At 42.4% G+C, this 26,308-nt stretch overlaps 1 protein-coding gene across 7 annotated transcripts in view; it reads right to left on the reverse strand.

Moving 5' to 3' along the window:
- LOC311272635 (RNA-binding motif, single-stranded-interacting protein 3) overlaps positions 1-26,308 on the reverse strand; it is a gene marked incomplete at its 3' end in the record, with an annotated part of 290,445 nt that overhangs the window by 192,888 nt on the left and 71,249 nt on the right. For 4 of the 7 annotated variants that reach the window (XM_084379191.1, XM_084379192.1, XM_084379189.1 and 1 more), the window contains exon 1: positions 10,274-11,744. The exons of the other annotated variants lie outside the window; for them this stretch is intronic. In XM_084379191.1, the coding sequence (XP_084235317.1) occupies positions 10,274-10,348 (75 nt within the window). In that variant the 5' untranslated portion in view covers positions 10,349-11,744. Of the gene's footprint in view, positions 1-10,273; positions 11,745-26,308 lie in introns of those variants that run through there. 7 annotated transcript variants of the gene reach the window in all.

A 26,308-nucleotide genomic window follows, 5' to 3' on the forward strand; every position in this document is an offset into this window, starting at 1 on the left:
TGAGGAAAATTTCTTCTGCATTCTCCACTGACAGCCTGAAACATGGAAACTATTTCAAGGGGCTTGATACCGATCTCTCTGGGTTGATATAAAGTTCCCTATACAGCATGATTCCTCCCAATATGTTGGGAGAAGCGTAACATATGGCGATTACACAAGCATACAGCTGTTGTTTTTTGGGGCTGGAGATAAATAATGGATACAAGTCCTCCACAGGGTACTCAAGACAGCTAATGAGAGAGAGAAAGCAGAGAGGGAATTAGCAACTAACTGTTTTTCAAAGCCACTGTTTTCTAACATTTTTATAAGAGCCCAAGGACAAAAAAATACTGGAAGATAAAAACATCAGTATTCATTAACTGTAAAAGTACTCACACACTAACATTTGCATTTATTCAAAACTTGTACCAGTAGTATTGTGCATATTTTAAAATAAGCACAAACCAAGACCTTTTTTTACTAAATGCATGTGAAAGAGTTGAATCCTGCTTGCATTTCCTTTTTCTTAATGCACTCTGTCCTACTCTTTCTCTCTCAAATGTGGGTGACCTTAATAATTCAGGGGAAAAGGGAGAGTCAGGAGATGGCATCTGCCTCAGTGCAGATTGTACAGGAGGAAACCGGTGTTCTGCATCAAACCCTCCAAAAGGTTTGTCATTTTCAGGCATTCATCTGCTACATACTGAACCCTTACCCTCCCTGTGTGTGCACAGGGGGCGTCTGCGAGGCAACGTGATTAACTACTGAAAAGCGAGAGACCCAGCATCTTGCATGGAGCCTACACATCATAATGACACTTTTTTAATTCCGTTGCCAATGGCTGTTTATGTGCTACTAATTACTGGTAAGAATAATAATCTCTCCTTCAATTGGACTCTATCATGCCGAGGGCTTTCTCCTCTTCTCTTCTTTCCATTCATCCTGGTTTGTGACTCCGCTGGCTCGACTCACTCCCTGCATCAGTGTCCTTGCGATCTAATTCATGCCGCCTACCTGTCCCGCTCGGTGTTTTTCCATAAGATGACTAATGCACACACATTGTGGCCTCAGAAGCTGCCGGAGCAGTGGAAGGGTCTGCCAGAGAAGCTATTCAGGCAAAATCTGAGAGGGTGGCTTGAGTCATTTAACTCAAATAAAGCCGGGAGAAAGGCCTGTTTGCTCTTGGTAATCCCCCACTTGCTCGACAAGGCTTCGCAAGGTTCATCTGCTGCGCTAAATTGGTGCACGTATCCTTATTTGTATAGGAGCTCATTGTGACTGGGTGCGAGGGGGGAATCTGACAGGACTGGCAGCTATTCAAGCCCTCATGCCTATTTGCTTATCCTCATTCATGGCAGAATTGGCTTTTTCCGGAGCCATTTTTCAAGCTATGCGTGACATGGTATTTTCATTGAGCCTGCCACTACTAATGCAGCTGTGTAGAGTAAATATTGCAGGCAGCCAGTATATGTGTTAAGGAGAGGGGCCTCCTACAGTAATCACAGCGGTAAGGCTACACTACCATTTGCATGTCTGTGGCTGGTGTCTCCTCTGGTTTCCACGTCTGAATATCTAGGTGAAAACACCAGGTCATCGGTTTGTGCTGCCACAATGGAAATGAAATGCTAATTCCTCAAAGTGAGATGTAAGCTGGTGAAGGATTTTCTTTGTCAGACTATGACGTCATTGCCCAAATGAAAGACCACTGTGAAAAATGAGACTGTTGATCTTTCCCTGCCTCTCCTTTTCTCTTCATTGGGCTTTCCTGGTCCCTTATTCCGGCTCTTGATTCTCTGGTGCCCCCCCAAAAAAGATCAAACTTCAACATATATAATATATCACACTGCATTTAGAAAAACGATACTCCCTTTTGCAGCACTTCCCAGGAAAACATTTTCATGAAACACAGACAATCGCCTACATAGTAGACTGTTTTGATTATGAACTCATTGCTATTAGGTTTGCCATAATATGTCTGGTTACAGGGCAGACCACAGACTAGGACTACAACCAAATAATAAACTTAAACCAGAAGAGTATGACAAAACTGTCTGTGTTGCCTCTCTTTTCTCTGCCATCAGGATCAGCATGGGAAATTTGTCTTTACAGCACTTTACAAGTACAAGGGCTTCATTTGATCAACACATGACATTTGCGACGATGAGGACAAATTTAGACGTGATAATAAAGCCTCCGTCTGCCCTCAGTCAGGAAGGTGAAAAGGCAATTCTGCTGCAGTAGGGCGCCATGTGGAGATCCTCTGACGCGCCGCTCCTCCAAGTGCACGCGGCAGCCACTCGTTAAAAATGCAGGAGCAATTACTCCGCCTGAGTCGAAGTCGCTGAACGCTTCCAAGCCGAGCTGCCGCCCTCCTCCTTTGCTACGCCCGCAACCTGAGCATTCTCCGTGTGAAGCGGCATGCCAAAGGTAGGGCGGCAGACGCAGCAGACACCGAGGGCTTCAGTTACAGTAGAACAACAACAGCCCTTCTCTGCCTGGCTGGCTGTCTGTCTGTCTGTCTCTCACGAGGTGCAATTACTTTCCCCCTCCCTCACCCTTCTCCAGCACGTGACTTGCAGCCTGACATCCTCGACCATCAGGTCAGTGTCCTGTCCTGACCCGATTACACTTCTGCCCTTTTTGCTCTCCACTATCTTCCTCTCAAATGGGGGCAAATAGGATACTATCTGCCTCATCTGATTTTCAGCCAGGTCGTTCACATAAAAAAAGCCTGGTTCTTGAGTTTATCCATCACTCTTGGGGTTGCAATATGAAGAATTTTTGCATCCCTTTTTTGGAGACAGTCAGCTATGAAAGTTAAGTCAAACATGCTGTGAAACAACACAACCGAGCAATAAATTAAGTTATAAATGGAAACAAACCGAGTTAACTTTCAGCAATATATTCAGCTGTTCAAATAATACAGGTAGCGTTTGCCCTGTGTAGACTAGTGTTGATTCTTTGGATAGAAGAAACATCCAGAAACAAGTATTGAACGTCCACACACTGAAAGGATTCATTCTTGTTATTTGGTATCTATTGAGCAGCAGCAAGAGCCAACAGAAGTTTCACCAAAGTTTGTAATACCTTCATCTCTTTTTCAACAAAGTTGATAATCCTTCTCTAAACATAATCACTCAAATACATTCCCTTCGGTTGGAAAATATGAACTATTATGTTGCCAGGCAAAGAAAGGAGGATACAGACCTGACAATTATACTTGTTTTCAACATTCACTATTCTCACAGAACAATTTTGTACCTCATTTGAAATGGTAAAAGGTTTAATGTGCGTTTGACTTGTATCTAATCCCATATGGTCTTCTGTATGTTAATACAGCCTGTATGTATTAAAGGGTCGTACACAGGAGGTATCTCTCCAGCCACTCATGTCATCCTGCACAGATGGCAGGACACCATGCCCAGCAGACAGCAGGGGCTCCCGGAAATAAAGGAAGAAGCACGCAAAAGCGATGGAGGATGGGAATGAGTAATTACAAAGAAGGGTCAACATGAAAGGGAATTTAAAGATGAAGCGAGGCTCTGTGCAAATAGGAACAAGAAAGTGTGATCCCAGCAGAAGCGAGGGACATACATAAACAGCCACTACAACATTTTGAGAATGTACCCCACCTTCCTCAGAGGCAAAAGGGGAGACAGAAAATAGAGCGTGAAAACGCCAGGCGAGGCCCTTGCCAGAGCGACAGAAGAGTGAAACAGTGGGCCGGGGTAGACAGCTCCAGGCAGATACTATGTTACAGAAAGAAATGCTAGTAAAAACAAGAAAGAGGAAAAAAGCAGGTGTATTTGTAGAGTCCTGCCGCGCTGGTGGGTTTGAAGGGCACGTCATGTGTCTCGTTTCATCTGGCTCTAAGTGTGAAGCAACATCTTTCCTGTCTCTCTCTGTCTCACTTTATGTTGACTCCACATGCCTCTTTCTCTCTGAAGGAATACTCCGAAATACAGAAAAGACATGAAAAATGTGTTCCTAAGGAGGAGCAGAGCATCGCATCACATCCATGGGACAAAAAAAATATAATACACCTTTTTAAAGCTGGACAAAAAAAATAACACCAACTAACGTCTGGGCTTTGTCTTCAGTGTGAATGATGTGTTGTTTCACTCCCCAGTCAAACGCCTTTGCAATAGTCACGAGTATTTATTTGCTTTAGCTCCGATCAACAGTGATGTATGCATGACGCCCGGATGGATACGCAAAGCTATGACACGAGTTGAAGTTCCGGATGTTGGCCTGCACAGTTTCCTATCCGTCTCCATTCAAGCAGCACTCGAACAGTTGGCATTGAGTTTGAAAAAACAAAATTAAGTAAATAATATAAAATGTAAACATTGTCAGTGGCCAGCATACTGCTTTGCATTGTTCCCTGTTTTCTGGAGCACTTGTGCGTATTTTTTAGCGGGTCTGAAATGTTTGTATGTTAAAATTATATTCTAATACTTACATATACTAAAGACCACCTGTGGTAGAAACTTCACATTCACAATTTATTTGACTAACAAATGATGAAAGTAAGGTTTTTTTTTTATGTGCGTACGTGTCTGTGCCTCTTTTCACAACAGTACCTCCGGGGAGCTGGTGGGGATTTAGTGTCTTAACCCGGGTTTTTCCGGTTGAAGGAAACTTGCCCTGCTCACTCCACCACTTCCCTCCCCATATGCCGTATTTCACCAAACAGGTAGGAGCTCCTCTCTCTCGCAGCACAGGCTACAGTCGCCTGTTATCTCCAGATGGTCTGGGAAGGAGAGTTCAGAGACAAGATCCCCCTGGGGCGAGAACTCCAACCACCGAGCACATCATTTTATATTTGATGCATTTATCTCCGTGCTCTTTTCCACAGCGACCTCCAGTGAGTGAGCAGGTACTCTGTTCGGTGTCTTGCTCAAGGACGCTTCAATGGAGAAGAAAAATGTGACCTGGTTTTGAGACCTTCAGCCTAAGCATTAGACCGATTATGAAGCACACAGTTACACACACACACTGTGTTTGTCCATGACTTCATTAAGTACAAACATAATTTCACAGACTTCTTTTGCACACAATTGCACATAGCCATAAACCACCTGTCTCGTAAACCGTGCAATGTAAACACACATGTAACATTACTGCTACATTTATAACCCCCTGTGTACTCTGGAGTTAATACAGAACAGGTTCTTCCTCCCATCTTTAGAGATACGGCCAATAGAAAATAAAAAGCTTGCCATGTAACTTTCATTCTCCTTTCTACGTCTTTCCTTCGCTCGTCTGACAAAATGGATATCAATGTCGAGCGAGCACTCTAGAGGAGCAGCTATAATGAGATGTGGACGGCAGCATGGAGAAGGCGAGGTCTAAGCATCCCGCTCTGTGGCTTATGAGAGGCTGCGGGAAGCAGTAATGCACACACAACCTTAATGTATGGGTGCGCAGACAGGGCTGAGCTGTCAGTTGATAGATGAGAAGGGTTAAGAATACACCCTTATGTAGTGTGTGTCTGTGCGTGCATGTTTGTGAATGTACACACAAGACACGGCAAATAAATGGAGTTGTCTACCCCATTGACTGACAGTTACACGTACTGCAGAAGGACTTAAAACAACAGAGGTATTAGTTGATTAATGATCAAAAAGCCTTCTGATCGTGCTGAAGGTAGAGGAGGTGAAGGATTGTGGGGAAAAAAGAGCGATTGAGCGATCTCGCTAAAAAGCCTGCCAATCTGAGCTTGCTAAACGCGAGATGGGTTGAGATTTACAGCGAGGCAGGGACAGTATTTTGTTTCGGGCAGCCAGACGTGAAGCACATATCAGGAATTACAAGTGGGGAAATGAGTTATACTACCCCTGTCTTAGTGCTAATAAGAACATATCGTCCTGGACTGGAAAAAGGGCTGGGCTTTAGTAAATGTAATCTAAGAAGTGTATTTTTCCAGCCATAAAAGCCCGTGATAAACTCTTCAAAGCAGATCCACATCAGCGGAGACAGAGGGGACTAAGCTGCTAGCTGAGTTTTACGCCACTGATAACTGCTTCAATGAAAAGTCCTTTTTTCCTTTGATTTTACTTGCTCTCCTTGTCTTGTCTATGTATATCTATTTCCCCCCTTGTTGTCTCCATGCTTCTTTTTCTCCTCTATCAGGGCATTAAAGGAGGATTTAGATGGCTCAGTTATTATTTCTGCAGCACAATGGATCAACCCGTGTAATGTAGCCAAACCCTTTTCCTTGCTTTTAATTTTGCCCCTCCCTATTGCATCCATCCTAGCTCTCTTTCTTTCTCCCTCACACGCATACATCCCTTCGCTCCATTGCTTCCTCCATTTTTTTTCTAAAGAATTAGACGGAGTATAAATGGTGCCCATGGCAGGGGCAGACACAGGCACAGATCCTCTCAAAGGGCTCCATTGACTGGTGTTTACTTAAGGCCGGTGACATTAGCCGCCGCTAAATCTACCTCAATCTGCCCCTCTCGGCTTCTCAGGTTCTGTATGTACTAGTCTGACTGTAACACAGATGCCTGCCCGCTCCTAGATCACAGCCACAGTGCAAGCGTGTGTGTGCGTGCATGTGCATATACTTTTGTCGTGCGTCCTTGCGTGTGTGCGTGCGCCGTTTGTTGCCTGTGTGTGCGATCGCTGACATTAGGCATGTAATGACCTAGCCTATCAGTGGCGTAACAGCACAAGGGTACAGCAGTGTCAGGTAACCTGTGTGCATACAGTCACAGCAACAGTAAAGCCAACTAAATTTGACAACAGAGGCAGAATTTAGCGCAGGTATTCAAGGCAAATTATCAGTAATTTGCGAGTTCATTTCGAGAGTTGTGTGCGTAATAATGAAACAGAGGACTGAAAATGCCTGCCGTTGAGAGAAAATGAGATACAGCGCACGCCAAGACTAACAGGCACTTAGCGCACGCATTTAGTCGAAATTCATATTCTTTCCTAAACACTATCATGAAATAACAATAATTGATCTGTGTGGTGTAATTGTTCTCGTGGGCGAGGGGAGGGACTGGGCCAGAGCGAGGCGTTTTACTGTAATTTTCTCATTTATGATGCACATCTATTACCTATCATTAAAGTTGAATGCACAGCAAGCTGTGAACAGCACTAAACATCAAACTCACAGGGAAAGACACAGGCTGAATAAAGGCCAAATTTCAGCTAATGACTCGATGGACTGATCAGCTGGGGAATAGACAGAAATAGGGCCTTTAAAGGATCCTCTCATCAAAGCAGCATCCTGCCAGCTCCCCACAGCCATAACCTCATATAAAAGCCACACACAGACACGCTGACGTGCACACACAGACACACAAATCCTCTTTCAGGAATCAATAATTCAGCTAAAGAGAAGCACATGCTACGCCCCACTGCACTAATCAATAGAAAGCCAAATGTTATTGTTTCATCTCATTCTCTGACTTTCACATTCTAATCTGGGCTGCCTAGCACATACTGGACAGCACCAGAGATCTCCATTAAATTAGAATATAATACAAACACACACAGGGGATACAGGGACCCCAAATTCAGAAGGCGCCTCAGTTTATTCTGCCATGCCATTATGACAATGTAAGCTCCTTTTTTTTTTGACCATAAAGTCCTTAGTTGTAAATGAGAACAGATGTTCTATAAATTTTCCATGCATAGAATCTCAAATATGCGTCATAAAATGGAGGCGAGAGAAGGAGAATGGCAACACTTTGGTATGAGTTACGCCCCACTCCCCCTCCCTATCCTTGCAAGATATTTATGCCCCCCACCCACATCTCTTGGGAGAATGAGGCCATACCTTGAGAATGCAGCAATGAAGATGGATAGAAAAACCTGTGTGATTTGGCACTGATGCCTAAATCTGAGCGGAGAGTACGTGCGCAAAAAATAATGGCACTTGCAGTGAGAATTTGTGAGTATGTGTGTGTGCAGGCTTCCATGTGATTTTGCAGACTGCGTGGACCGATCCTGCCAGCCAAGGCCCTTCTCCCCGCTCTGTAATCGAGCTATCAATGATCATTAATGAGAGCGTGAGATCGCTCGCCACAGCCCTCTCGGCCACATCGCCCAACACTCAGGCTTTCTCTCCGTCGCCTCTCTTTCTCCTTCTGACCCCGTCTGTGGCTCTATCATATCAACCTACGAGGCCACTGGCTACGCTAACTAACCATGCAAATGAATAAGAGCGTTGGCTGCTGATTTATAAACGGAAGTTTACGCTCATCTCACCCCCCACGCCCACACCATGGGTCTCGTTTGCATGACACAGGACCCTGGTGGCTCGCTCAAGGATACATCAATCGCTGACGGTGGCAAGATCGGATCTGCGCTGACCTTGGGAGTGAACTGCAGCATAGGCGAAGGAGGCAGGGGGCCCTGTTGCAACAGAGTGGAGGAGGGAGGAAGAGGGGGAAAGGAAAAGTGGACAGGAGGGAGGGGAGAATGGAGGGGCATGCCCTGATTGAGAGGCCCCCGAGATGAGCAACTCTGAGATATGAGAAGGGGGAGGGAGGGCGAGGGGGATGATGGAAGGAGTAGGGGAGGGGGGTGGTTAGGGAGAGGGAAGCCATATGGCAGCAGCACAAATGTATTAAACTATAAATCAGGGGGAAAGCTAGTGGACTGCCAGGTGGGGCTGCAGGCAGGTCCTCCCTGCTGGAAGCGCAACGGTTCACAACCAGCTCCGCATGGAAAAGGATGAAAACATCACCAGTATTTAGCTTTTTCTTTTGTGCCAAACATTTCTTTCTGTCTTAATTCTTCGTTATCAACAGGGGAAATTTGCCATGTTTTAACTTTTATTCCTCAGGCAGAATACCATTTGAAAATGTGCAGCCCTGCAGCCAATAAAACAGCATACAGCAATATCAAAACAACCCTTTTCGAGATACCTTCATATTGGGAAATTAAATATTGTTTTTTGCTCAATGTTTTAGTGTTAAATAAAAAGCTTTGCCCGATTGAAATACAAACTGAAGTAAGTTAAGTTTCCTAATGGATAAAGAAATATCTTATTGAAGAATTATAAAACAAGCCTATTAATCCAGTCCAGTCACAATTTTTATATGGAATGCTAAGAACACATTTGGGTCGGTTCTTGAAAAGTATTAAGGTTTGGTACCCAAGCCAGCAGTAGCTGTCAGTCTGGGCATTTAATAGGAGATGTTTAACAGTCAAAATAAAGCACCACATAAAAAAAAAATATTAAAGAAAATTAAACAATAAATAAACAAAACACAATAGCCCTATAACCAAATGAGAGGAAACAACTGCACAAAGTTAAACTGCATCTTCAGTATGACGATCAGCCATTGCCGTGCATCTCACCGACACAATAATGGGCCGAAATTAGTGCAACGAATGTAGTAGAAAAACAAATAGAGTAATCCCCGAAAGGCTCCCATTTTAATCCCCTGATGATGTCTGGGTAGTGCGCCCAGCCAGGGTCCTGGCAGCCATCAGGGCCCAGGCCTGGGCTTCCATCCCAGAGGCACTGATGCATACTACAGCTAGAGCAAACATGAGCAGCCTTCCGCACGCCTGCTCTCCGTCTGAACCAACCCAAACATCACCATAGAAGAAGAAGAGGTCATAACCTGTTTGTCCACTCATTATAAAGACAATTGTACTATTGGGTCAATTAGCAACTTCCTAATTAAATGCTGAATTTTCCTCTTTAGAAAAGTGGCATTGAAGCATTTAAACAACGGCCTGCATTCACCTTGCAGATACCTCATTAGTAAATTAAATTTGGATCCTAAATCTCTCATTTGGTTAATGCATGACGGCACAAAAAGAGCTGTCTGACAGTTATCTTGATTAAAAAAAGCCTCTGAATCTAAACATGTTACATTTAACATGTTACACTTTTTGCCATCGCAGTGTATCACATCAAGAGCTCATCAGTTTGCAGGTGAGGGATGGATGGACGTTACTGGACAGCTCCCAGCAACGCTCTAGTAGGCTGGACTAACAGCAGCTTCCAGCCTTGATCCTTGATCCCTTACACACACACACACACACACACACACACACACTGACACACACACACACTGACACAGACATCCAAACTCCAACGAGGTACCTGCCATCCGAAACCATCACAGCCAAGGCCAGCTATCCATCAAATCCCATCTCCACTCAGAGATGAGAGGGGGATGAAAGGAGGGTGGTGGAAGTGAGGAGGTGGGGGAGAGAGGGAGAGGCATTGAGGGTGAGGGAGGGGAGGGAGGCAGGACGAGAGGAGTAGGAGTAGATGAGTAGGCTTGAGGAATGCAAGAAGAGCAGAAGAGCGGCATACCTTGGTCTGGAGATAGTGGGGGTAGTAGTAGGTGTACTGAGGGTACATTGGCTGCTGCTCCAATCGCTTGCCCATGTAGCTGGAATCCTTAGCACTGAGGCAGGGAATGGTGACACGGGAGCGGGAGCTGCCAAGTAGCTAGCAATGGGATAGAGGCAGCGGAGGAGCTGTGTGATTCCTGTCTTTGCTGTCGGCACCACTGTGTCGCTAGCCGGATCCTCCAGGGAAAAGGCAGGTTCTGCGTGCCGGGCAGCAGCTGGGAGAAGGTCTGCCTCTGACGGGGGAAGCTCCTGACAAACCTTACCGGTCCGGAGCCTCAGTGCCGGGCGGATGCTCACTCAGTCTCTCACTGCTTGATCAATGGAAATATCTCCACAAGTGCTCGAACCGAGAGCGGCGTGTCCGTCAGTGGCTGGTTATCGGATAGTAACGCGTGATAAGGGTGAGGTAGAGGAGGAAGAGGGGAGAGAAGACGTGAAGAGGTGCAGGTGGCAGTAGCTCTGGCAGTCCTGTGAATATTGGAAAACGGGAGAGGAAGAGGAGGAGGAGAGGAGGAGGAAAGGGATGGCAAGGAAAACGGGAGAGGACGTATAGGTTCACTTCTCTATTTAAGCTGTTTCACTCCAGTCTTTCGCCTGGGCTTTAATCTGCCTCCCTCTCAAACACACTGTGAATCTGACTCTCTCTCACAGCCCCTCTCTCTCTCTCTCTCTCTCTCTTTCCCTCTCTTACATACACACACTGTCTCTCCCTCTCTCTCTCTCTCTCTCTGTAGTCTGATCCGATGGTGGCTGCGTGCCGTCCTGTTTGACAGAGGGGAGATATCTTCAGCACCGGTTGCAGACAGATGCACTTTGTGCACGGAGCAGAATCACAACACGAGAGTCGAGCACGGAACCAGAGAGCAATCTCAGTCTGTAGCCAGCGAGTGAGCAGATAACACAGGGGGAAAGGATCCCAGTTTCTAAATGATGTGGCACACGCGTATATTAAAAAATCCACCGGTTGGTTAGTCAATCCTCTGGGCTCCAGCTAGAAGATGAGTGAAATAAAACCCCACAGTGACTGTGTCCTAGGTGCCCAGTAGAGAAGAAGTCCCTCGTCTGCGTTCCTCCCTCTTCCTGCTCTTGTAGAATGTGTTCCTTATTTCGTCCTTGGCTCTCTCACTCCTCTAAGCAGCCTGCCTTGTTCTCTTTCCCTGTCACACAGTTGCTCTCTCTCTTTCTCTCTCGCGTGTGCTTTCGCTATCACTCAGTCTCTCAGCCTCTCTCTCTCTCTCTCTCTCTCTCTCTCTCTCTCTCTCTCTCCTTCTCCTCCACACTGACAGGGCGGTAAAGGGGGCTCGTCCGAAGCTGCGAGAAGAACAGACTGCCTCCTCCTTCCCCAGCCCAGCCGGTAGGAGGGTCTTGAGCGTCTCTGTGCGAGAGAGGGACCCAGACACAGACCAGCGGGCTGCAGCGTTTCCACAACCTGGGAGAACGCAAGGGAGAGGAGGAGAGGAGTGGAGGCGAGAGGGGGGATGGCGTCAGCGCGAGCAGTCGATTCCCCCTACTGGCTGCACACGGAGCTACCGCCTGGTACACACTGTGTCCTCAAACCAACACTCAACAAACTTGACTGATTTCAGCCCAAAACCAGTCAAGTCGAATAAACCACTCTCAAGATACAACTTTTTACAACCTCAGTATTTTTTGAGGCAATTTCTATTGTGTTTCCTTAAACTGTTGCCTGTGGACAATGTTTTTACCAATGATAATACTTTTCTCTCACTATTTTGTAGTTTAAAATACAGTAAAAACATGGATTAGATAACATATTCTGGTGTAAAACCTGTACATTTCTTTAATTTTTAGTATCATATACTTGATACGTATTACTACTTATTTGATTTTATACTTTGTGTTGTCTGTCAATTTGCTGTGTACTGGTGTTTTTATTTGTAAGACCACTGAGGAGTTGCACTGAAATCTCCTTGCACACTGTGCCGTGACAATAAAGGCATTCTATTCTATTTTAAAAGCAATAAAAAACAATATCATTGACAGGAAGAGAAGGGAAAAAAACTGTTTCCTGTGTAACATCAAAAGATGACAATGAATCAAATAATCTCTTTTGACTGACCGTGGCCGTGACCAGAAACATGACAAAAATGCCCTGTGTGTGACTCTTTTTCTGATCAAAAGTCACAAGTAACCGCAGCCAAACTTTCAGCAAACAAGATCAAACACGCACATGTTAAAAACTTCCCACTCCCTTTTCATTAAACACACAAGCACAGTCTCAGACACACACACACACACACACACACACACACACACACACACACACTCTCTCTCACATACACACCAAGATGCACGGATAGGAACTAACCTCAATTCCTCATGAGGATCTCAGTGACTCTGAGGCCACAAGTTCAGGAGCCTCGGTTTTCACTCAATTAGCAAATCAACTTAAGTTTTCATTCAAATTAACTGACATGACTCCTGCAGGAAAACCGCAACCGAAGACGACACCGTGAAAATGACTGGACTGAAAACAATTATGTTTTGGCAGGTTCCACGTCTGAAAATAGACCCGTGACTTTGACGAGTTTAGTTTTTTATTCCATCATTACACAAAAACCCATGAGGCTGATGTCTCCTTCTCAAACAATAATAGCCTAATTACACATTTCTCATGTAACATTCAGGATAAGTGAGTTCAGCTGTAGAAACACACTTCCTTTACCTCTTAGTATATAGATAATCACCTTTGTTAAATAAATATGTATTACATTACTGTAGAAATACACTGATCATACGATTGATTTGTTGATCATGGGAGGAAATTAATCAGTGCTAACTTTTTCAAAATTTGTGATACAGATTGTTGTCCAAACGCCACATATTTGGAGAGTTATGTGTCTAAAACAGGTGAGTGCATGTGGGTAGACCAAATCAATACCAGGACAGGGACCAAAACAAAGCTTGTTGGGAAAGGGCAGCCTTTTACAGACATACAAAGGAAAGAAAATACATATCAGATAGGCCATTTTTATCTCTAGGAAAGAGATGAGGCTAATATTGATTGTGGATTACCAGATTAACAGCGTCTGGATCAACTAGACACACACACTCTTAGCATCTGGAGAAAGTAGAAAACAAAGGCAACAAGACAGACGAAGGCCAGTGGAGAGAGTAATAGAAATAGAGATACAGAGCCAAAACAAGGTAAGACGCATTGGGAGACGGAGCCTGAAGGAGGCGCAGAGGCAGAAGAGATTCATATGTCTTCATGACACTGTGTCCACTGAGCAACCACGTGAAGTCATCTCTGTATTTCATTGATAAGGCTCATCATTTTTTGGTTTTCAGTAGAGCAGAGTGGTAGGTGAGCTCGAAGTGATTTCACCCAGATTTTGTCCACACGTGATCAAAAAACATGTCTCCTGCTGCAAATGATGCCTCTACCAAAAGAAGGTGAGGACAAATATGGAGGAAAAATTGCAAATGAGCTGCTTATTATGCACAAGAATCCATCAAAGGTATAAAATCCATCAAAGGTATAAATAGAACGTTAAACAGTGCGGTTGCACTGTGCTGTGCTCAGATTTTTAATTATTGATTTTCTTTAAGTTCCAACTTTATTCAAAGTAGGGTTAGGGTTAATCGATTAGTCAGTCAGCTATTTATCATTCAGGTCTTTCCTCAAGCAAACACACAGGTGGTTCCACTTCTCAAATGCAAGGATTTGGTGCTATTCCTTTGTCCAATATGAAAGTTTACTAAATGTATTTATGTTTTGGACTGTTGGTCAATAAAAAACAAGCAATTTGAAGACATCAACAGACATTTTTTTACAATTCTCTAACATTTTTTAGCAACCATAAGGCTGAAGCCCTGACCCAAACTATATTTATGATTAAATATTTTTTTAAATTATGGAATATTTTCCTACTTATTATGACTGCAATCTGACTAACCTTTTCTCAAGTTTATTCAAATTAGTCGACACAGAATGGAAACACAGGAGAGTACTATTTCACAGACATTGGTCAGCTAAACCATTAATATTCATGGGTTCAACCATTAAGAATTAAGAGCCGAGTATTGAGACTTGACTCTTGAAACTAAAGAACTTGACCTGTGGCCCCTACAGACTACACAAGAAACTACTTTGAGAACTGGCTGATGTGAACTTTCAGCCTCAACCCGTGAGTTGGCAAAGGTTAGTTTATAAAGCCAATTCTAAAGAAATGTAACTGGAGAGGAGTAATGCTCGCTGTGTGTAAATACGCCTGGTCTGAATCAGTGGGACTGACGTCAGAGAGGTGATATGCGGCCAACTATTTCATGGAGAGAGACAATGAGTGGGGGAGTATCTCTCTGGTCTTGTATTATTAACATGATACAACATAGTTGCAGTCATTGACTGTGGAGTCATCTCCATGGTGTGGTGGTCAGGAGATATTGGAAGACATACAGAACAAGAGTCATCATTTTCAGAGATGGGAAGTACAAAGTACAAATACACATGTTACATCACTTAAGTAGATTTCTTAGGTAGCTGTACTTATTTTTATGAAAACCTTTTTACTTTTACTTTCTACATTTTAACACAAATATCTGTTACTTTCTAATGGAATGATGGATTATTTTCATTTTGCGTAGACGAAGCAAGACAAAACAACGTAAAAGACACAACAAGACGGAAAAAGACAGAGAGGGAGACTCTAATGGGGAGAAAAGGTGTGTTAGTGTCTGGAATCTGCAGACACCCTGCAGCCCTCTGCCTGTATTTTCTTGTTTTCTCAGTATGTTGCTGTGCTCAAGGTGCTTCACTAACCCAAAATGTCAGTATCTGACGTCCTGGGAATTAGACTCAACAATCAATTATCGTTCTGGTGCGTCGGACAAATCCTACTGATTCTACCTTTAAGGTCAATAGTCTTTTAATTGTATTAATATGACGTGAGGTTTAGTAAGCTTTGCACAGAAATAGCCGGTACAAATGTCCGTCAGAGGGATACTTTTCACTTTTAGACTTGAGTACATTTCAGAGCCTGTATTTTCTTACTTTTACTTGAGTAAAGAAGTTGAATCAGTACTTCTACTTTTACCACAGTCTACTCTACACAAGTATCTGTACTTCTGCTTGAGTAAAGTATGTCTGAGCTTTTGCCACCTCTGATTATTTTCACTTCAAAATATCTAGATAACAACCCTTATGAAAGTCACATATGAAAATCATTATCTCACATGCGGACTCAAAATGTTCACAAGTAATTGGCTTTTTTCACATATAAATAAATACTTCCACGTGGAAACAAAACATGACACACGAAAACATGTGAAATTTGCTTCTTCACATGTGACAATTCACAAGTGATTGGCTATTTTTAAGTGTGAACAAATATTTCAACATGTGAAAATAAAACACGTTGCGAGCTGCACATTTTCACAAGTTTTTGGCTTTTTTTCACGTATGAAAAACAGTTTCAACATAAGTAATGAAGTAATTGAAAAATTTCACGTTTGAATCCATGACTGGCTTTTTTTTTAAACATCTGGATTGGATTTTCCACATGTAGATCAGAGAAGCAGACAGGTTCAAAGTGATTTACACCCGGATTTGTATTTGTTTCAACCTCCTTTGCACAGAGCTTGCCACAGAGAACAGCGCAGTGAGTGCCAAACTATTTCAAAGTGCACTCAGTGTTCTTCACAGTGAGTGAGAACTGATCTGATTTACAAGTTGATTTGTCAAGATGAACACTAAAACGGTGCCTCTCTGCTATTTCAAATATTTAAACACCAACGCTAAGAAATATTTGCTGATACAGCCAGGTCTGCTGAACATTTTCATAAAACAAAGCCAAAGCCATCTGCTGCTCCTCTGTTCCAAGGTCTTCCTCTGATGCTCGTTGATTCACTTTCTAAATTGAGAGCATTTGTGAGTCATTCACAACACTGTAAAAATAGAGAAAGAGCAAGGCAGCTGAGGGTGTATCATGCCCCTGAAGGTGTTAAGTAGTTTTGATTGCCATATAAAGAATCAGATAAGTCTAGTAAAAGTAACCAGCAAAGCCTCTGGCCAGAACCAGTAAAAGCAATCTTTTGTGTAAGATGTTTCAATGACATTAACATCCATGGAGATATTTGGTGTCCTGAAGAGGCAATGAAAGAGCTGCCCTTTTGTTCATTGACTGCGCTGACAACACAAGTTATTCTGCTAATGTCCTGAGTCTCTATTTATAAAAGGAGAAAGAGGAAACCCACTTAAAAATACAAGAACAAGTTAGAGTGGTAAGTCTTGTGGTAACACAAAAACAGTAAAGACCTACAAAATGTTTGCATCCAAAAACAATTCCTAGAAAGTCCAGTTTGCCCCACTGCACGACCCCTCTGCAGAGGCACCTTCTAGCCTTTCCCAAGCACAAACCATGAGGCTTTGTTTCCTGTGGTTTGTTGGACAGTTCTGTCATGGGTGTTTCCCAGAAATGACCAAATGCATGGAATTCAAGGGAAGGCTGGCGCAGCGCCAGGGGAGGGGTGGTGGGGCAGGAGGAGGGCTAGAAGAATGGAGGCAAGGGGGAAGAGGAGGGAAGTTGAGCAGAGCCTGGTATTCCTGGAAAAACCCTTTCGCTTTTGGCAGTGGTTCTACTGGGAGATACCCGAGCACCAGAAGATCATCTTGCATGTTTAATGCAAACCCACCGATGTAGCATGACTAACCAGCCTCCCCGGGGTTTTTGGTCATGATCGGTGAAAGATGAGCTAACCGGTCCAACTAGGACACTAACATCTATCAAGCATCTTCATTTGTGCTTGTATTACGGATGACAGCAGAGCTCACATGATTATAATTTGCAACAATCTGAGAAAACATAACTGAATGTTTATGACCACTCCAATTAGGAACAGAATGATAACAGATGTTTCTTGATTCATCATACCGCAGGAGATGACGGCGTGCACATGACGAAGTTTGTATGAAACTTTAGTACGGCCATAATAAGACAGATTTTTTTTGTTTCATTAAAGCAAATCTAATTTAGTTAAATTGAAGGCATGAAAATACACATCAATGCCAAATTCAAGTTAAGAAAGAGGAGAAATTCATAACTTCAAGTATCTTAGAGGTCAACAAGAAAACCACAGATTTCAGCAGATTTACAAAAATTGAAAAGAAAACCAATGCAAACCACAGAGAGAAAGCGAGGGTGTACAACCTCTGATGTGGTCCTAGAGTGCTGAATGAGTTTAAATTTGTCTTCATACTGTTTCTTGTTCGTTCCTATGGTGTGATAACTTACTTGATTATGTGATTAACAACATCTGACTTCAACAAGCCAGTTAGATTACAATTGATCTTCAAATACTCTCAGAGTCAAATCACATTTGCAGAAAAATTACTCTCTTAAATTGAAATCATAGTGTCACTTATTTATGTTGGTAAATAGTCGAGCGTAGCCAAAATGAAACAGGCTTTCTTCCTGAAACATTGTAACCCGAGAAGCTGTCCAGACTTATGGAAAATACGGGAAAGTGCACACACTGAACGATGTACACGCTTCCCCCACCTCCCTCGTTTCTCAACTCCATGAAGAGATATTTGAACATTATGTGTGTAAGTTCACCACATCTCTGACACATGCAATTTCTTAATACATTCTTATCAGTGCACTAACGGATGACAGCCGGAGGTAATTCAACACATTCCCCCTCTGAGAGTATAATTTTCCACAGTGCAAAGAGCAGAGTGATATCGTGGAGACATGATTGCAGAGTGCCTCTCTTTATATTCCTTTATATATGACGGGCTCATCACCTGCTTTCAGCTGTTTATCCAATGCGTCGTTAAAATGTAAAAAGGGTGGACTGACTCTGGACCACCGGCTCTGTACTGAGACATTTGATAAACACCAGGCAGATTTCCAGTGAGTCATTAGACTCTATCACAACACAGAGGATAGCAATGCAGGCCTAATGGGGAAGAAATATGAGACCAGACATGGATGAGTAAAAATGACTCACAGCTCCCCTTAGTACAACCAAGCAGGACAGGAAAGGGACCTAAAAGAGAAAATTGCGTTCACTTTTTGATCTCTATAATGTGAAACATATATACAGTAAATACTGACTGACTCATTTCCTCATTAAGGTGATCTTGAGAAGGTTACAAATGATTTTGTGCTGGGAAACGAGGCCCACAGCCAGAGTGGATTTTAAATGTGTATATGTGTGTGTGTGTGTGTGTGTGCAAGTGTGCAAATGTATGTAGTGTGCTTTTACGTTTTTTTTTTCTTTTCCTTGAGTGTTTTATATACTTCTCTCTGCATGTAAAAGGTCTTGAAAGTTAAAAAAAGGTCAGAGTACACACCAACAGAAGCTCCTACAGAAAACACTGCTCCTGAAACGCCTCATTAGTACTCTTGCCTTTAATTCTATGACTTTGTGACATCACACAACATCAGACATTGGCATAATTTATGCCTAGCAGCTAGTTTGGCATGTAAGAATTGATTAAGCAAAGCTGCTCTGTTGTTGTTAGCCGTGCTGGGTCAGGCATGTGTGAACTGACCAATCAGAAGAGACTGGGTGTGGGGCCTTAAAGGGACAGGAGCTAAAACCTGATGAGTAAAATGTGATGTAAACTTGTTCTACTTGTAACCCAAAATCAAATTATGAAGCTGAAAATTAACATAATATGTTTCCTTTCATGTTCACACACAGGCTTGCCTCGCGTTGCTGTTTCCCTCTCCCAGTATGTTTCTGCTCTGTTGACTTTCTTTGTAAGCAGCAGTATGTTTTATAAAGTCACCCAAAAAACACAACTGTTTTGGATTTGTTATCCAAGTTTTTGTTTTCACAAGTGAAAGCCACATGTAGAGGTAGCTTGTTTACAGTTATCTAACCTATCAGAACTACCAGCACCTCGTTTGTAACAAATGACATCGCAACAACCAGGTGCACTTAAACGCTTGTACAAAACAACAGCATAATTAGGCCAACAGTGGTGGAATGACATAAGTGCGTTTACAGGAGGAATGTAATACCAGAGAACATCTTTCTCCCTCTCTAGATGGCTAGAGCGAGGGCAGATTGTCCACAAGTTGACCAATCACAACATTCTCTCGCAGGTATAAAAAACCTAAGTAATAAATGCTAAAATGGGTCAACAAATATACTTAGGCGGCCTAGCTGATTGAAGTCTATGTGTGGGAAATACTGATGTAGCTGTGTTTGCCTTTGCTTTAGTGTTTGTGAAACTACGTTTAACGTTCGTCTAAAGCTGTGATGGCTCCATGTGTATCCTGGCTTGAGCACTGGAAAGTGTACTATGAATGTTTTCATAGAGTAGTAAGTTAAGCAAAATGTCTCTAAGGAAACTCAGAGATCACAGAAGGTTCAAGGTTATTCTGACACAGAAGGTGAAAACACTTCAGTGGAGCTCCAAGATCAGACTTCCTGTGTGGCCTCATGCTAACCCTAATATAACACATAAACTGCAACTGAGAGCCAGCCGTGTCCTTCATTGAACCAGCTAGACTCACGCTGCCAAGGGCAGCACAGCTACATTCATGAAGAGGAGAAAGAGATGATGCCAAGAAAATCTCTGCATAATAAGGAATTAAGTGCTGCACAAGCAGAGAGAATGTGAGTTTAAACAATAGATTTTTCCCGTGTGGATGTGCTAAGCCGAAATATTCAAAATCCACATTGTTTAGAATATGAAGAAGGCAGCAAGCCACACAGAAAAGGCAAAAAAATTACTCAGAACTGCCACTGCAGGGAAATGGAAAGAGGCCTATCAAAGCTTCATCTCAGCACTCAGAGTGTATCATGTGCATTTTGTTTTATTCATTGTGTTAATGCCCTAAATAGATCTAAGTGCAAAACCGTTCATCTTGTCAGTGTTAGTGTGTGCTACTTTTTTCTGCCTTTTTGAGAATGCTTATGCAAGAAGATCTGTAAATGTTTGACAGTTTTATAAAAGAAAACTAATCCTAAGCATAAATGAGAAAAATCTCGTATACTTGACAGTAGCTGTGTGCGTGTGTGTATGTTCTGTATGTGTGTGATATCTCGTGCTAATGGGCAAGGGTGTCAGAGGTAGAAGAGTAAAATAGTGAAGCAATAGAGAAAGGTGCTGAAGGTTCTGCCCACAGCAGATCGAGATTGGAGATTGGGAAATGGTGAGTTATAGCTAGCAGGAACGGGCCCATGAAGCCCAGTGCTGCCTGCAATTGAGCAAGATGGGATGGGAGGACAGCAGCAATGTTTTAAAGCACTGCTAAGCCATCCTGGAATGAAGTGAAATGACCACATGTCACACAGAGATGAGAAGTGAGAGGGAGAGCACGGGCAGAGTGAGGAACAGTGCAGAGAGTAAGGAGAGAGAGAAAACAGAGTGTGTCGTTCTAAGAGGAATATTTCAGGGTGGTAAATGGAGCAGAACTCCATTCCAGCTCCTCTCTTAACCTCCCCCGGTGTCTCATCCTCTGCATGCAAAGCATGAAGCCCAGGAGACAAAGAAAACAGAGCTGAAGAGACAAGCTTCAGGACAAAATAACACGGAAATAATAGACAAGACATTTTGCTCATGCATTTGTTTGAACATAACGGAAAACACACAGAGGCATAGGAAGACAAGTGGTGAGAATTACCTTTACTCATTAATTCCATTCTGATCGTTCTTGAGGTTTTTGGTTTAAGAGGTGAAGAGGTGAAGCTGAAAGCCCGGTGCACACATGAATTGTCACCCACTGGCAGTGTTGTGCATGTTCACCATAGTTCAAAGTTCGGTTCACACAGATGTAAGTGAGTTCACGTTCATTGCTCACAATCCCAAAAAATACATTAGTTCACTTATTTTTTTTATTTTTAAATGAGTTTCTCCAAGTTTTTCTCTTTCAATATAACCTCTTATCCATCCTCAACCCTCAATACTGATTCGGGTAACTTGTCATAACTGTAATGCATTAGAGCAATGTATCCGTTTGGCTAACTAAAAGCATTTCAGTTAAAGTTATTACATTTACAACCCAATAACCAGAATAAATGTCGACAACATACGTTTCTGCAAAACCACAGATAAGTTAAGCCTTTACGTTCATGTTGCAACTTTATATTTCTTCAGGATCAACTGTCACTTTTTTTCTTGTCACAGTGGTGATCTTATGCTCTAGTTAGGCAGAAAAGCCACTTAGTTAGGGTTAAGAAAACATGTTTTGGCTTACAATACCTATTTTGGTTGCCACAAACGCTGCTTGAGAAGGCCCAACTTCTCATCAAAAATATCAGCTTTTTGGTGCCAAAAACATGGCAGGTAGTTAAATCTTTTGTGCTTTGATTACTCAATATGAAACATTACCCTCTTCTACTCTATGAGCAGCGTTAACTCTAACAGGCATTAACAAAGCTCTTGTCATGCCCATTAGTTGCAAACAGCCATATTCAGTTCACTGATGAAAAATGTGCTGCTCAATGAAGGAGGAGAACGAAACGAGGAAAAGGAGTTGAAGAAGAATACAAACAGAGGTCAAAGAAGAGTTTGTCATGGACTTACATTGGTAAAATGGCCAGACTGGATGCATAAAGAGGGCATGTCTATCTTATCTTCATCTTATAAGGCAATAATATGTTGTGAAGGTAAAGAAAATTGTGTATTGTGTTGTGTTTCCGCAGGCCCTTAGTGGACAGCTACGTACTTTACATTTGTTATTATATGTTTGAGTAATGCTCTTTAATGACCAAAACCATTGTTTTTTGAAGTGGTGTTTTGGAAAAGCCAAACTTGGACAAAGGGCAGGATGCCTGGTTAACTTCAATGAGCAACAGTCAAGTAGCAGCTGTCCCAGCTGACTCCACTTAACAAGCAAGTCATACTAAAACACCTCTTCTCTCTCTCCTCATGCCTTAATATATCATTGATGAAACAATGACTGTCCAGACTGCCAGAAGGGAAATTAGGTCATTTGTATATTTAACTTTAAATGGTGGAACAAATGCAATATTAAGGACTCTTGCACAATTAATGGGAAGTGTGTGTAAGCTAACTACCTTCAAGCATACTTGGCATGCTGCAAGTGTGACTGAAAATGGGAAGCATATCTCCTACATGCAGTACATTCTTTGGAACGCTATCATGGGGTTTGTATAGTGTAATACTGCCAGATGGCACTGAGGTACTAGAAAGCATATAGTTGATGATTTAGAACATTCACATTATGGTGCAACTCCACTGGGTAACATTTAGATATCAGTGTGTAAGACTTTCAGGGTGATGCACTTGGAGATTGCCTCCTTGGCGGCGCCTCCATAATTAGTAGTACTGAAGTCATCAAAGTGCACCAACTAAATGGAGCAAAGCCGGTTCCAACAAAGGTTCCACGTTTCACACAACCAAGGCTGACTGCTGGGAGAGAACGAATGGAGGGAGAGTGTAATACACAGGTTTTATCTTTCGCACAACAGACAATTTTTCACTGTTAGAGGGAGGACACAGAGTGTGATACAATTAAAGAGAGGAGTGATAGAAGTAAATAACACTATGAGAGCAGGTGAAGAAACAGCTGACACGTTTTCAGACTTGTCAGTATTGTGGGGTGGGCCAAAGACTTTGTGGTCCTGGTCCTATTAAACTGCAGCGTTTTATAGCAGTAACAAAGTTGGCAATAACATATGTGCCTTTACTTTATGTGTCTCTGTATGAGGCTTGACAGAAGAAAAAGTGAACCATCAAGCTCTTTCCCCCCAACAAGACTTGTTCAAGCGCTGCGTTTCTGCTGCCAAAACAACACAGTGGAACTTTCAAAAGCGACAATGCTGTTAAATAAATCAAAAATACCCCCGCAGCTTCGCTCAATGGCAAAACCTGACACAGTAACAGAATCATGGATTCAGCCAGACTTCCTTTTTCAATTCCAAATTCTGCCTGTTATTTTAACTTATACACACAGACAAAAAGTAGTCTATTGTTTTAGAGACAAGACTAACAGTTTTATAGTCACACTAACCTGATAAAAATTGGGATCAGGAGATGTGGCACAGTATGACGTAATTGATGTCATTACAGTGGACAGAATACAGGACAACTGGTGCAAGAAGAAGGGACCAAAGACTGCAGTATACCACTGTCATGGATCAACTAGTTTCCCTGTTGCATCACTTCCTCTCTTTTCAGATTGTACCTGAACACCGCTTAGAGGCTGAACCTCTTGTATAACAAAAAGAGCCAGAACAGCTTGTAACCATTCTCAACATGCACTTGCGACAGATAAAAGGAAAGTTGGACAAAATATTAGAAACAGCTTTCAGTATGATATAATCCAACAAAGGCACCACTACATCCTCTAAAAGGATAAAAGTGTTGAGGCAACACATCTCTGACACACTCGATAAAAATATGAGTTACCTCAAGGCTGTTGTATTGCACTAGGTTGTATTGAATTGTCCAGGTCATCCTACTGCCTGGTATTTCCTGCACTGCTCATTTTACCTTAACTTGTCTTTATATCATTTAGTATTTATCTGCCTTTGAAGCAGAAGTCCTTCACTATTTATATAAAACCTGTACAAATTAATGATATTTCTGGATTGTCTTACCTTGTCATAGGATCTTGTTCACTTGGGATAAAGGCCGATGTACAGCTGCTTGGAACCTGTCGCATGTTTAAATGTACTTTTCTAGAAGTAATATAATAACGTATATAAGGCTCAGGACTGTAAGTTGATTTCTGATTAGTCACAAAGATGAATTTCAACTTTGTGGCACTCTTTTTATTACAATCCCCCACTAGGTAGGTAGACAGTATTGTCATACTAAGAAAATGTAATGGCTACAACTACTTACACTTGAGTGCATTGCACACTGATCAAATATAAATTACTAATATGGGGAACATCAGTTCTAAGAGTTGTACTTACTGCAAGTGCTGCATCTTAGTAAGCCTGGGAATAAGCATTTGATTCTGTGTAACTATCACAGAATATATAAAGTTTATAAATATGTATAAAATAACCACACAGAGCCACACAAAGTAGTTGTGTTCAACTTTTTATGGAAGGATTTTTAAGGGCTACAGTTAAGGGTTAAAGAATGTATCTAAGGTCCTCACTGGTATATAAATAATAAACTCTGATTTTGAAATATTAATGTGTAAGGTGTGTTTCTGTGTAGCAATGGGCCTCACGCCTTCATCAGAATAGCGGTGGCCTCATCATCACTTTCTTTCCTGTACGGTTCATGTTCAACCTTCGCTCATGCCCATATTGCATGATTGCACTGAAGGACCAGTATAATCAGCCATAATGCTTTACAGATGTTATGGGTGTTTTTAAAGCCAATACTGCAGCCCCAGGCAGCCATATATGAGAACCCATCTGTGCATGGATGTCAATGTGTTTGAGTATGTGGGTCTGCATGTGTAGCTGAAAACCAGGGCATGATCAGAGTGAAACACTATGAATTAAGGTCACATTTACAGCTCAGGATGTGTGATTTATGTTCACCTGTCTTGCCCTGTCATTGACTAATCACCTGAACAGAAAGTAACAGGTGCAAACTGATTTGCTGAGCAGCGATTTCACAGATGAGACGTTCCGAATTTGCTATTTAACACGGCCAAGAAACAGCACTAAGCCTGCAATGACATGTAAATATGACAGTCCACATGATCTGAACAAGAGAAGACATCCATTTAAATCCCTGTAAGATCTGCCAGCACCCTTCCTAATCCACCCTCTAACATCTCCCATTGTGTCCAACATCTAATATCAACCACGAACCACGGCTAAATGAAGAATGGTGGCATACCGCAGCCAGGAATTTGCATGGACCGCCCGCTCTTGTGAAATAGGAAATGAAACATGCGGAGGCCTGGAAGCTCTGTCAGATTCTGGATATTCCTGTGGTCTGGCGCTCAGGATCTTGTGGCCCAGGGCCTCTGATTTCTAATGGTGGAGAATGCCAAGCTCTGGTCACGAAAGGAAATGCCTGCTAGGTGAAACATCCGCCCAAAAAGCATTCATTCAGAAGTGTGAAAATACACAAGGTTTCCCTACGAGCTGGATTGGTGCAGTTGTAACCAAAGTGCTTTGTCATCATGACTATGTTAGTTTGGTTTGAATCCAGTCAGATGAACAAGTATTTCCGGGGGAATTCCGTTTTTTCCCAACCTGGACTCGACTCTTAAATTTGTAGATGCTCATATTGAACTGCTTCAGTTAAAATATGTAACTTTTGTAGATAGATGGTGAACTAACTTCTGTGGAAATTACTCATTTATGTGAATCTGCAATGGCTGGAAAAATACACTAGTTAGAAAACTGTGATCTACTGGGCTTATGCTGTTGATTTAAAACGCGTGAAAATACAAACAGTGTGAAAACACGTAATTTCCACCTTCACTGACAGTTTTTAGACTGACAACGAGGACAGGTGTAGCCGAAATAAACAATATCAACATTTCTTAATAAAGTATGGAGATCATCTATGATGACAAACGTGAGGGGTTCTGTGTTTAATAACACGGCATTACAGAAATGTATATATCAACAATATATAAACTGCTAAATTCAATTTAGAGTAGCAGTGTTTTTCAATGCAAAGATAATTACTGTTATTTACATTGTGTTTCTAACAATTTACAGAATACACTGACTCAGAAAAACACATTAGTGTTGTCAGGAGTTTTAATGGTTTGATGCATTTTGCTAAATACACAGACCCTAGCCATTAAAAGATAATTCCAGACTAAATGTGCAGGCAGATATATTGCAGCGATTTTGATGGTGTTAATACTGTAAAACTGTGTGTGTGTGTGTGTGTGTGTGTGTGTAAGTGTTGCTGTGGAGGCGATGGTCGCAGGAGGGGGGGTGGGGGTTGTTGAGCTAAGGAGTGTCATAAGAAGTAAATGCACATTCGTACACAGAGACACACTCACGGCACTCAGTCACTCTGCCTCAGTGTGCACTGTTGAAGCAAATTAAGGAAGCCTTGGCAGCCTTTTAATGGTCTGTCACAGTCTAACAGGTTTAGAGCGCTTACAAT

The sequence above is a fragment of the Pagrus pagrus genome (assembly GCF_965226575.1).
Source record: "Pagrus pagrus genome assembly, chromosome: 17".
In the NCBI taxonomy this organism is placed as follows: Eukaryota; Metazoa; Chordata; class Actinopteri; order Spariformes; family Sparidae; genus Pagrus; species Pagrus pagrus.